The sequence below is a fragment of the Dicentrarchus labrax genome, unplaced genomic scaffold (assembly GCF_905237075.1).
Source record: "Dicentrarchus labrax unplaced genomic scaffold, dlabrax2021, whole genome shotgun sequence".
Taxonomy (NCBI): domain Eukaryota; kingdom Metazoa; phylum Chordata; class Actinopteri; family Moronidae; genus Dicentrarchus; species Dicentrarchus labrax.
In genome coordinates, this window is record NW_026136709.1 from 14,064,029 (window position 1) to 14,077,148 (window position 13,120).

Consider the following 13,120-nt stretch of genomic DNA (forward strand, 5'->3'; position numbering starts at 1 on the left):
TAATTTAGTGATTGCAATTAATAAAAGTAGAGATGAACAGGGTGTAATTTAAAAAAAATATGTTGCAATTGTTAAAAGAACAACTTAAATTCCATGAAAGAAAACACATCACAATGCAGTACTTTACTCTCCGGATTACTTGGAAGAACATGACTATAACTTTAACTGGAAACGAATAACAAATGAATAATAAATGAAGGGAGAGGTCATTTTGGAGCCCTTAACTAGTTCTGTGAAGACAGATGAGCGTCACCAATGAGATGACAACTCCCTTAAGGTATTTCCCCCAGGCCAGATGAGATGCACCTGCAACAAGGCGCAACAAGGTTCCACTGCTCAGCAGAGCTTCAGCTGTGTGGGACAAACTGGTGTTTACTTGGTTTTATTAAGTCGCTTGCAGTTGGAGTTCAGATAAAACAGAGATCCTGGGTCCACTACGTAAAAGGTAAGTGACTGAACAACAATTCTGTCTCAGATAACGCGCATGTGGAGACATGCTAAAGGCGCAGCACGCCTGTGCGCCCATTACGCCGTGCGTAAAAGTATTTAAACACACGTTTGAAGGTTTTTCAAATCTGATGGAAACCTTTTATTAGCTTGAGTTTGTTTGACATAACTTGACATCCACGTCGACCTATAGTTCGTATCGACTAACACAATCTAACACCAAGAATTTGACGTGAGTGGTGGCACTAGGTCGCTGTCATTATGCGCATTTCTGTTTTTTAATTTCAATAAATGTTTCTTACTTTATGACACAAATCCGTTCTTTTAACTACACTTTTACACTTAACAAAAGAAAAACAGTCTTAAAGGTTTCTGTTCATTGGCATGACTACACTTCTAGCACAGCTCTCCTAGTCAAACCAGTTCTGTTGCAGTGATAATGACTTCCGCTGTGGTGCTCCTGGCTATCCCTGTTTGATGACATTCATTGCTGAGGTTCAGATTATGTTCTTAAAGTTCAACTCTCAAAAGACCCACAAGCTATTTCCCCCTTCTAGTCTCTCCTTATGACAGCTGGAGGGATTGAAATGTGTATAATGTCAATCTGCAGCAGGGTTTAAGGAGTTTCACAAAACATATTCTCTTTATTTAAGCCCTGCAGCAGAGCAGATGGACCAGCTATCCAACCGGTCAGGAGTGGGCAGCGATGACATTACAGATGAGTCAACATCCATGGTGGATGTCAGGTGGAGCTCTGATGAAGACGAGGTAAAAGCACTAAGCTGTCTCTATAAACATAAAGATACTGCTGCTTGGATATGACTAATGGATCCTAAAAATAATTCACACAAAGCTTGCAGTTCTGCTATAACATCATTTATTGTTTCTTGCACAAATAAATAATCAAATGCACTGACACTGTACACATATACTGTATCAGTAATGTTCATATCTCCTCCATCAGAGCTCTGACCCTCAGGGACAGTGTCTGGCAGCACCTCAAGCTCCTCTGGCAACATACAAACAGAGGTTTGATGAATTTAAGAAGTTGTTCAAAGAACTGCCAGAGTCAGAGAGACTCATAGTGGGTGAGTTATGATGACTGCTCCTCATAGTAATGATTGTCCAGATGATCCAGATGTTTGTTTTATCATTTCAATGTTTGACCAATTTCATTTTATAAGAATATAAAATAGTCTTTGTTTTATCTTAAATTTTGTTCTTATCAAAGTGGAAATGCCTCTGAAAAAGTATTTAGACGAACAAATTACACAAGTGAAACTATATTAAAGGTATCCTTATAGAGTAAGCAGCTCCCTAATATGGGATACTCAGAAATCTAGGAAAACAAATATTAAAGTATACAACAAACATATAAGCAGTTTTGGTCTCACATGATCAATGATATGACATCACTGGACAATATTTTATCATGGTGAACTTAGATGTTCCCAATAAGTATCCTTAATTTCCCTTAAATATATTTATAGAGAGTATAAGGTTTAAATGACGTCCCCCACACTGTGTGACAAAATCTGTGTACCTGCATCTTTTAGTGTTTCATTGCAGATATAGTACATGTACATTTACACAGTAAAATATTCTAATTAAGACTGTTTCTACACTGTTTTTTCATGGATAAAATGAAAAATGATTATGTTTAGACATATAACCCTGTAACTCAGTATGACACAGCTGGTCTCTGTCGAAACCATAAGACTGACTAGAATCAGTGAGTTTATATTGATAATTAAACTGAATTATAAGTGGTAACATATTGTCTCTATCTAAAATGAACTAAAAGAACACTATGGCTAACAACATCTCACTACAGTGACCTGTTTTATAGATATATTGTGTCAAAGAACACCTCAGGCACACTCATTTGTATGGATGGTTTTCCCTCAGACTACCCGTGTGCCCTCCAGCGGGATATCCTCCTTCAGGGACGTCTCTTCCTGTCAGAGAACTGGCTCTGTTTCTACAGTAATGTGTTTCGGGGTACGAAGGTAATAGGAAAGTGGAGGAGGGCAGAGGGGAAGAGGAGGGTGTGCAGTCAAAGCAACAGAATATAGCACAAGATTGTTTCTTGTACTATATTGCTGTTTCACAAAGGAATAACAGGGTCAGATACATTAAGGTACATTTGTGCTCACACTGTTAATAGTGAGAGATCAAAAATATTAGTGTCTAACAGAGAGTGCAGTATTTTAAAAGAAAAGGTCATCCTAAAACACTACATTAAAACAGTTATAGTAAAAATATAAACTGCATTTCTTACCTCCTTTTGTTGATTTGTTACTGTACATTTTGTTATATCCCCACAAATAACTTCAAATATACATAAAAATATAGAGAAATTTCATTTTTGAAAAATAAATATTTTCAACAATACAAAATATGAACCACAAAAATCTGATTTGGGTTCGTACACTGCAATAAACTCTAGTTTTGCAATAAATTGCAACAATTGTGGAGAACAACAGTCAAGATACAACAAGGAAAAATAATAAGGAAGATGAACACTAATTGCTGCACTAGCCGCAGCCTCAGTGGACCACATGCTAATACAACAATGTCTGATTAACTCTGTGCTCTAAGCAGTAAGTTTACGCCTCTTCTTGGGTGTTGCTAAAACTCATTATTAGATGTCATCACAAAATAACTCCTGAGTGGAAGAGGATCTTTCTGATGATGTAATGGTATTCAAGGGTGGATTTTTTTTCTTTATAGCATTCTTTGATAAGCACGTACGCACTACGAACAACTGCAACCTTTCACCTTTTTTTTATAGATTATACTGACTCTTAAAGAAATCACGACTATGACCAGAGAGAAAACAGCTCGGCTGATTCCCAATGCCATCCAGGTCTGCACGAGCACAGAGAAGGTACGCTGTGTTGGAAGAGAGCAGAGTTTATTCTACATTTGCTAAACACATAATCAATTACTCTCCTTATATCTTTATCCTCAGTTCTTCTTCACTTCCTTCTCTGCAAGAGAGAAAAGTTACCTGAGTGTTTTTCGCATGTGGCAAAACACACTGTTGGACAAGGTAAGGCCCTTTTCCACTAACCTGCTGTTACCTTACAAAGAAAAGTTTCTTAACAACAGACACTCATCAGCACAATCTTCATACTCCGTGTGGGAGTAACCATTGTTCATGCAGGTTCAACAGTAGTTCATGTTTCATACTTCAAGTCACATGTGTCAAGAAAAATCCTGTCTACAAGGCCTACATTCATACAGTCATACCACATGTATCACAAACCGCTGCCGCTGGTGTCCAATAACATGACTGCTGTGACTAAATGCCTCCCAGAACAGCAGGTCTGTGACTTTAACGCATTTTGCAGCACTTATCTAATCGGTCCAGAGTACATATCAAACTGCCCCGGCCACAGTCTGTCTTCCTTTGAGGTTATCAGTGTCATTCTGCTATTGCATGTAGGGTAAAGACTGCACAAAGCAGCACAGCAGCTCGCTGAGCAACTTTCATTGTTCCAGACTGAAATACTATTTGGAATAATTTACCTACAAGTATGTCAGGGTTCTAGTTAAAAATAAAACCACTCAGCTCACTCACCTTTATTTGGAGAATTGCGTTGCCCTCTTTGCACTGGTGAATGGATACTACACTGGAAAAGCTTTATTTTCAGAAGACAATTTAAGCTTGTTTAAATGTTAATTGTTTGTATATGAGTTACATGAATGAAAGGGTTTGAAGCACTGGAAGCAGTTGAAGTGTAATGGCTGAAAACTTAGTAGTTACAATTTTAAGACCCATAGTTAAATTGCATTACAGCCTGGGAATAGATAGACTCACAGCCAGTCTCTAAACACTTTGGCCAGTAGAGACTGACGACTTCTCTCAGCCTTCTGTGATAAAACTGGATTGAAACAATTAGAGGGAGAAAGAGAGAGAAAAAAGACCCTGTAGAACCAATATAAAGTCTTTAGGGCAGTGACATGTTGTATTACATAACATTGCTTAGGACATCCATTTTTAATGTTTTAAAAAGCTCTCTTCATGTCACAAAGTGATTCGCTATATCTCTGGTTTGTTTTACTGCGGAGGAGAATAGGGAACAGAGCATTGTGTCAGGTAAGGTAGAAGTAAGGGGTTTTGGTTTGTTGGTAGCCGTTCTTGCCGCCATTCAGGCTGCTGAGATCTCTGATCTGCTAGTATCGTGAGACCAGGGAATGGCAGACTCGCCACTAAACGCCACTAACAATGAAAAATATGACCTGTTGAGGTAATGATAAGATTTAAATACATAAACGGAGTTTGGTGATTATTACTTTGAGTATTAGTGTAAGTTGATGCTGAAAGCAGTTTAAGTTTTCAGTTGAAGAGACTGAACTTGAAGCAGCAGATCAGATGTTTCATTTTATATTCATACGCAGGAATAATTTACTTTCAATCTGTCAGGGTTGTAGTTGAATATGAAACCATCTGCTCAGCTAAGCCCTCTTTGTTTTGAGAGGTTGAACTCTTTGCACTGTAAAAGTAAACAGATAGCCTAGTAAACTCTGAATAAACAGAACATATTGAATTCATATAGCGTGTAGGGAAAATGTTCTCATAACTTTTTAAAATGAGATTATGAGTCAATAATGATGATGATGACAAACGACTGGCACTTCTCCTTTTAATTTGATCTCTACAGCTGCCATCACTTGACTATTCTTATAGACAGGCACTATGGCAGCCTACCCACAGGGGGGCGTAAGCCTGCTGGGATGTGAGCACAAACACCTGTATAAAAACATCCCCTTCAAGAGTTCATTGACCTCTCCAGGTGTGGCTATGAGGGCTCATTTGCATTTTGCCTGTAACCGCACAGAGCGCACTTGAAACTCACGAAAACTGTGGAGTGAATCACATAAAACAAAGGGGTTTCTGTGGCCGTGTGAACCGTCGGTGATCCGGACTTTCGACAGGTAAAGCGAACTTTTATTTACCTCGATCACAGTGTCAATCTGGGCGGCGCGTATTTACGCCCCATGCAGTCCTTTAAATGCAGGACTTCCTGAATGTGAGTGCGTCCCGGTTACAGATCGATGTCTGACAGCCACTTAAAGCTCACAGCTGCGAGGAAATGTCCTCCGACGAGTAAGTACATGTTGATGGATCTTAAACTTTCGCTCGGTTTTAGATACGCGAGCGGCTAGAAGACCGCAGGCGGAACCATATGGTTAAAAACGTCTTTATTCCCACGTCGAAATAGACTGGCCTCCGATAATACAGAGCGGTTTTTTTAAAGTAATTTTATTACTTGGAGCAGTATCTTGTTTTATGTTATGGCTGATTATTTCCTCGGAGCACCTAGACCCGCAGGTGTGTTCATTTTGTTCTAAGGTCAACTTTTTTTAGGGTAAATATTTTCAGATCTTTATTATTTTTAGGTGATAATTGGTCCCTCTTGGCTGTCAGGGGTTAACACAAATATGATATGAGTATCCCAGCAGTCAAGAGATAGACAATAAGGTTTGTAGGTTGTCACCCATGGTGATAAGATCGTAAATTATACTAGGTGGAGGCTACATGTTTCCAGGTTACCTACCTAGGAGTCAGCTTAAGTTTTTTGTTGTTGTTCTATCAGTCATAAGTCCTTACTGGGGAAGAGAAGGAGATCTCTGATTTCCAGACAAGCTTTTTTAGCTGTTTCAGAATCATTTTGACCTGTCCTCATTTTTTATTTCATTTTCTGCTCCCAGCCTCTGACCAGTGTGGAGTTGTGGCAGATGGTTAAACAGCATTATGGGTATGACCTGGGCCTGAGCCATGAAGAGATGGAGAGCTTACAGATATCAGCAGAATCAAGCATGCAGACCAGGTGAGACCGCCTGCACGTCCATCCTCGCACACAATCACGGCGTGCTGTAATTTGACACAACCCGTCTTGTTTGTCTGCAGCCTGACGGTGAGGCCTGGCGGTGATGATGGTCTTGGGAGGCTAGAGCGGACCCCCTCCCTTCGCCTCCCAGGGTTGGAGCATGGGCCCTTAGAGACCTCCACGCCTCAGGGGGAGGACTTGCCTTCCCCTCTCGGCTCACAGCACTCCGCCAACACGGTATTAAGAATTGCATTTTTCTTTTATTGCATGCTATGTGTTTGTCTAAATCTTTTTACATCTTTTTTTTTTTTCACGTTTCACTCTCCAACAGGATGAGTTTCGCAGCACCCCATCTCAGCAGCGTAGTCCTGTTCCATCGCTAGACCGCCTCGCCCCAGAACGGGTTTCCAAGCGCTCTTCACTTTCTCTTGACCTCAATGCCAACGAGAATGGCGTGTCTGAGCAGAGCGGTTCAGAGAGCATCGAGGACGGTAAGAGGACACAATCCAGGCACTGGAGGAGGGGGATGCCTCAGCTCATGTGTTTTTGTATTTTTATTTCCTCTACCTGTTTTTTTTTCTTCATCAGTGGAGGAGCGTGTGGGTTTACCTGAGGTGCAAGGTCGACTTTATCTAAACAAGGTCTTCCACATCAGCGCCAACAAGATGTTTGAGCTGCTCTTCACCGACTCCAGCTTCATCCGCAGGTTCATGAACATCAGGAAGATAACCAGTGAGTATTAAACTGTTTTTTAATCTAGATTTAAAGGCGTGACCTAGGACATCTGTTGCATTGGTTATCCTTACTGTTAATAAACAATAACAAGAATCAAATTATTGTCAGCCACACGTGAAATTGACTTATCCACCAGTCCTAGCCAATAAGCCTTTCATGTGTATTCATGTTGACCTTTTGTGTTCAGACGCCAGCTTTACTGCTTGGCAAAAAGAGGCTTCAGGAAACATGAAGAGGAGTTTGAACTACACAATAACCATCAGCAACCCTCTGATTGGCAAGTTCTCCACCGCTACAGAGAACCAGGTGTGTGTGGTGTGTGTGTGTGTGTGTGTGTGTGTGTGTGTGTGTGTGTGTGTGTGTGTGTGTGTGTGTGTGTGTGTGCGCACACTTGAATGGATGAATTGTGGCTCACTGATTATTTGTACTCTAATTACCTCTCAGACGCTGTACAAAGAATCCAGGGATGGTCACTATTACCTTGTGGACTCAGAGGTTTACACTCACGACGTTCCCTACCACGATTACTTCTATACGCAAAATCGGTACTATATCGTACGTATCACGAAGCGGAAGTGTCGACTGAGGTAAGTTTATTATGATTGTAACAGTTTGGTTCTTATGTTTTTGTAGTGGCTGCCATTAAAATGCCATAAAATGTCTGTTGCATTGTCAGGGTCTATACTGATGTGAAGTATAAGAAGCAGCCATGGGGCCTGGTCAAATCCTTCATCACCAAAAACTCCTGGAGCGGCATAGAAGATTATTTCAGACAGCTGGGTAAGTAGAAAGCCCTGTTGGCCCACTGTGGAGGAAGAAGGGAGCACTTCCCTGTCTTCTTTCCTTAGCCTGTGGTTTATTTTATCTCTGATATGATATGAGCAGTTTCCTGCAGTAGAGGATCCTATTAAAGCTGCATTTGCAAGGAAGGTGAAAAGGAACATAATGGGAGTGCATCAGCCAAGGGTTATCTGCCATTTTAAGTGTTCAGTGCACTGAGCTTGAGCAGGGAAACCTTCATAATGTACATATTGTTTTTAAAGTTGTTTATTAAGCAGACATGTTTTTCCACTGTAATGCTTGTTTAATAAACCTGTGTACATACAGACACTTGAATGACATGTTTTTACTGTCTTAACCCTTCTCATTCTTCCTTATATTTGTGTGGTGACTCTGTACAGAAGCAGAACTGCTGGAGGAGGAACCAGACATGAACCAAGGAGGTGGAGACTCTGGGAAGATGAGTGGGATTCGGAGGAGGAGGCGGACTTACAGCCGGACTCTGCCAGAGCACATCAAGCCCAACAAGCAGTACGGGCAAGACCCCGACCAGCACAGAGATGGCAACATGGGTACATGACATTATATTGTGTATATAGTCGCTTTCTTCCCGAGGGAAAATATTAATACCACTCCCACGTTTGTCCATTGTTTATAAAGCTTCAGGCAGGAGATGGTTGACTTAGCTTAGCATGAAGACTGGAAGCAGGGGGGAAAAGCTAGCCTGGCTACTAGCATCTGTAAAGCTCACTAATGAATGTGTTTTATCTTCTAACCTGTTTGAGGGGGGGGGGTCCAGATTCTTTTCTATCTGCCTCCAGTCTTTATGCTAAGCTACACTCATCGTCTCTATGCTCCAGTTTCATGAACAAAAAGACGACTGAGTGCATTTTGAACTTTTGAACTGTACATTTTCTTTTTTTTTTTTTTTTTAAGGCTGCCTAGTTGAGATTTGATTTCCAGATGTGATATTCTCATTTTTAGTTGCTCTAATATTTCGGAGTGTGTATATAGTGATGCCAAGAGTTTGTCTACAACTTTTATTTTAACATATCAAACATGTACATTTTAAAACCTTTCAATCCAATCTCCTTAATCCGACTGAAGTGAGCTATGAACATGTGAGGCCTTCCAGTGGCATGCTATGGTTTGCAACAGCTTGAGAAAGTAACGTACTACGATGATGCCTCTGGTTGTCAGCGGTTATAACTGTGGCTGTTGTCTGGTGTGCTGTTTGCACAATACACTCTTGCTTTGAAGGCTTTGTCAAGGCTTTGAGAATTTAGTACACGGTGTTGAGCAACTTAATGTTTACTACAGTGTCCATTTGAACATCTCAATACGTTTTTTAAAGGAACTGAAGGATCTTGAGACTGGAAACGTTTCCTATTTATGGCAACCCAGGTATTATTTTCAAAATCAATAATTTATTGATCTGTCTTTCAGGCCCCGTAGACATGAAAGGCCCGAGCAGATTGAACACCACGACAATAGTGGCTGGAATGAGTGTGATGTAAGTTAACAATGTGTAAACACACCTGTGAAACAATGTTGTTTGAATTGTCTAGTAAGGAATACACATTGTGCCTCCTATTTTACCTGTAACTACTGACAACTTTATTTCAGATTTGATTAGATGTAGAATCTGGGTGTGACAAAGTGCCTTGATTGTAAATAAGTCATTAATGTCTAAAGGTTGTGTGTGGTAATTTCTCCTCTAACCTTTTGCCTCTTCTTTTTTTTTTTTTTTTTTTTCTTTCAGTTTGCTGATTCTGACGGTGATGAATCTGGGTCTGTTTTTCAAGTTGTGGGCCATGGAGGATGTAGCCCACCGCATGTACCTGAGCACAAAGCATCGGCTGAGGGAGAGGAGCGAGGCCAGGTCGGATAACGTTTTTTGTAACTAGCATATATACAGTGTATATAATCTGTATAATAATCAGTAACTGTATCAGCAACTGCCATCATCACTCAGAAAGCAGAAGTCCTGGTGTGGGTGGAGAGGGGGAAGGGGTTTATCTTCCTCCATCTTTTTTTTTTTTTTTTTTGTCTGCATCGTTTAAGCAGCCCACATACAAGAGAGCTCTTGTTCTAATGACTCACTGTTGAAAGTGCCTGTTTGTCAGCCTCAGTAAATGTAGTTATGTAAGTGAGATAGTCTTGCATCAGTGCCCTTCTTGGCCCTCTTCTAACATTTCCTTCACTTTGTTTCTGTCTGTTTTTGTGTCTTCTGCTGCCTTTTTAATGTAGAAAATGTAAATATCATAGTTTGCACATAAGAATAATATCCTTCTTTCTGTTGTTTGGCAGCTTGGCCCCTGAATATAGGACCAGAGAGGATGTGAAGCTGCTAAAAATTGTACTTCAGGACTCCATCAACCTTTTAGAACAGGTAGGATCGGCTGTTTAAGCTGCAAATGCACCAACGTTACATAAATGAGATGTTCTGGATGTAAATCTTTCACAAATTATTTACTGAGAATTGTTGTTGGTTATGTGCCAGTTTTCTTTTTCTTTCCAGGAAGTTGCTAGTCTAGGCTGGACTTGTTACTTCCTGGAAACTGTGCTGGTTGCCTGGCAACTGCTTACAACCACGAAATAATCCAACACATAACCCCTGTAAAACCCCGAATTTACATTTTTTTTTTTTTTTACACTAAGCTTTCTGTAAGGGTTGAACAAATGACATAGAAGTTGTTAATCAGTGCGCTTTAGAGGTGCTGGTACATTGATTTAGTTCGCTTTGGACAGAGCGAGGCTGATAACTGGTTCTCCCTGCTTCCAGTCTTTATGCTAAGCTAAGGTAACTGGCAACTGGCTGTAGCTTCATGAATCTACTACTCTTTTAAAAGGATGGATGTGTTGAGGTCAACTGCAAATTTACTTAAAAACCTAGTTAGGATCTATAAATGAGAAGAGATTAAAGTCATTTGTGTTTACTGGACTATGAGTTTTAAAAATTTGTTTAAAGTAGTTTCATTAAATCTGCTTAAAAAGCGCAGACTTGCATTTCTATCTTACAACCAGCAGGAGTCCATCACATAAATTCATAGCTGTCTTGTAGCAGGTGTTTGTAGGTGCTGAGTCAGTTCTTCTTCTCCTCACAGCTCCGCAGCTCTCTGGTGGTGCTACAGCAAAACTTTGCTCTGGCCAATCTCACAGCAGCACCACAGTGACGCTTCCACACCTGGTGACTACAGAGTTGCTCGTCCCCTCGTCTTTCCTCTTCTTTTCCCTTCCCGGCCCTGTGGGGGAAAACTGCAACAGTGAACTCCCTCTGAGGAAATCTCTGGTATCCAGTGACATTGCCATGTGGCGTTCCCCAGACCCCTGAAATCTCTTTGTGTTGCCTGGGATTACACGTCTCAGAGCCTGTGGTTGGGCATCAGGTGCCAGGATGTTTTTTAAAAGGTGTGGACCGACTGCTTGCGAGGACAAAGTTACATCAGGGTCAGCCGCACATGGAGAAGTGGGTTTAGATTTCTGGCTTCTTTTTCACCCTTTTCCTTAATAGTGGCAGAAAAGTCTTTCCTATATTCAGATGAGCCTCATGCCGCAATGAGCTATTGTAAATACTTTTTACTTTTGTTTTATTCAAGTGAAGTGAATCAATATTATTTAAAACTACTTTTTTTTTTTTTTTTTCTCTTTACACTTTTGCACATTTTTTTTATTTTGCACAAATGCCTATAGATTAGGCTGTGTTTTAGATGTGTTGAATTTTTATTGATTTCCAATAAAAATGGTAGAATCAGTAACTCAAATTTTTAAGGTTTTTCCTCTTTTGTAATCATGATAAATTCTTTTTGCTGTAACTGTAAACTACAGGAATGATTGCAACATTAAATGTACATTAAATTGTAAAGGGAAATTTAGTTTTTAATAATACTGTAAATGAGCCAAATCCAGTGTGCCTTTTTTCTGTTTCAAACCACATATTTAATACATATTTGATTCATTATCTTCTAACTTCGTCCTGGACTGATTATAAAGCTGTGCCATGTAAATGAATCAGCCCAAACAATGGTGACATGTCTGATTTAACTTTATCACCTGTAGGTGTAATCACAGTTGTATGTGTGCTTTCTTTTTCCTCTTTTCTTTTCTGCACTGAACCAAGTTCATTGGTCTAAGTACTTATTCACTCTGCTGTTATTTCAATAAAGGTGTAGGGTCAGTGAGTCTATCTCAGGTTATCTCAGTACTGTGCACTCACACTGTCAACACTATGCAGGTTTGTTTTGTGACACTTAATACTATATATATTTTTTAATCAATTGTTGGTGACATGACAGTACAATTGAGCCCTGTTGTATGTTTACAGTGTTTCTCTCAGCTTTCAGTCTGTGTGCATATTTTTGTTCAGCTGTTATTACTTAAAACCACTTCTGTGTGTTGTGGTCAACTTGTTTATAATTGGTTGCTGTTTTGTACATTTTATTCACACATTGCAATGTTTTAACAAACAAGTCTTGCTAGAGTACTCACTTTTTCTGCAACAATTATAAATTTTTTACTATCAATTAGTCTGTCAATATTCTCTTGATTAATCATTGACTGAAACATGTCATTTTATAACTGTCAATAAAATATTCTATAAAATAGTCAAAAATGTGATTATCGTGATTATACATTGGCTATTGAATACTTTATGATTAACTGCTCATTATTAAAGATGAACTGCCTCAGAAACAAAATGAAATATCAATCTGACTGGACTAAATGTACTAGAATTTATTCTATTACATGATTACTGATTTAATGCTGGTAGGAACTGCACAGTCTGCACTGTACGCTGGCTGCTGCTGGAAACTGATGTGGAAAACTAATTGGGAGTAAAGCCAAATGTGTCTTTGTCCTTTTGACACTAGTGAAATATAAGACTATTGAGACTGTCTTTAATTATTGACCAGTAGTCTGTCCCAATTTGCTCCTGTTGTATCCCTATAATATATTCTATTTTTCAGAGGTAAACACTTTTACTTTACATTTATCTGACAGCTTTGTTTACAGGATACTAATTCATTAAGATTATTCATTATTATTCATACACAGCATGTGGTTACCTTTTCATTTATGATCAATTTGTTCCCGTACGTAGTTGTTTAGTCTGTAATTGAGTCACAATCCACAATTTTCTCAAACCATTAAGTATTTTAGCTGTTTTGGCATAGCAGGAGGGAACAATAACCTGTCTGGATCTAATAAACTTTGTTAGCACGAAGGTTGATCCCCCTTCACTGGAAGACTCTTCATCCACCCAGCTGGACTGAGACTGAGAGAGGGGACCGAAAGTGGCTCCATTGATCACTTTGAGA

The 13,120-nt window shown here is 39.6% G+C and overlaps 1 protein-coding gene across 1 annotated transcript; it reads left to right on the forward strand.

Moving 5' to 3' along the window:
- Window positions 1–280: 280 nt before the first annotated feature.
- Window positions 281–12,414, forward strand: gramd1c (GRAM domain containing 1c). The gene is made up of 18 exons (XM_051410443.1): window positions 281–445; window positions 1,101–1,215; window positions 1,412–1,535; window positions 2,356–2,456; window positions 3,242–3,337; window positions 3,422–3,502; window positions 6,169–6,287; window positions 6,368–6,524; window positions 6,619–6,778; window positions 6,876–7,019; window positions 7,210–7,328; window positions 7,467–7,609; window positions 7,699–7,802; window positions 8,204–8,374; window positions 9,249–9,315; window positions 9,565–9,684; window positions 10,113–10,194; window positions 10,910–12,414. The coding sequence occupies exons 2-18, from the start codon at window positions 1,117–1,119 to the stop codon at window positions 10,976–10,978; spliced, it is 1,956 nt and encodes a 651-aa protein (XP_051266403.1). The 5' UTR covers window positions 281–445; window positions 1,101–1,116; the 3' UTR covers window positions 10,979–12,414.
- Window positions 12,415–13,120: the final 706 nt, after the last annotated feature.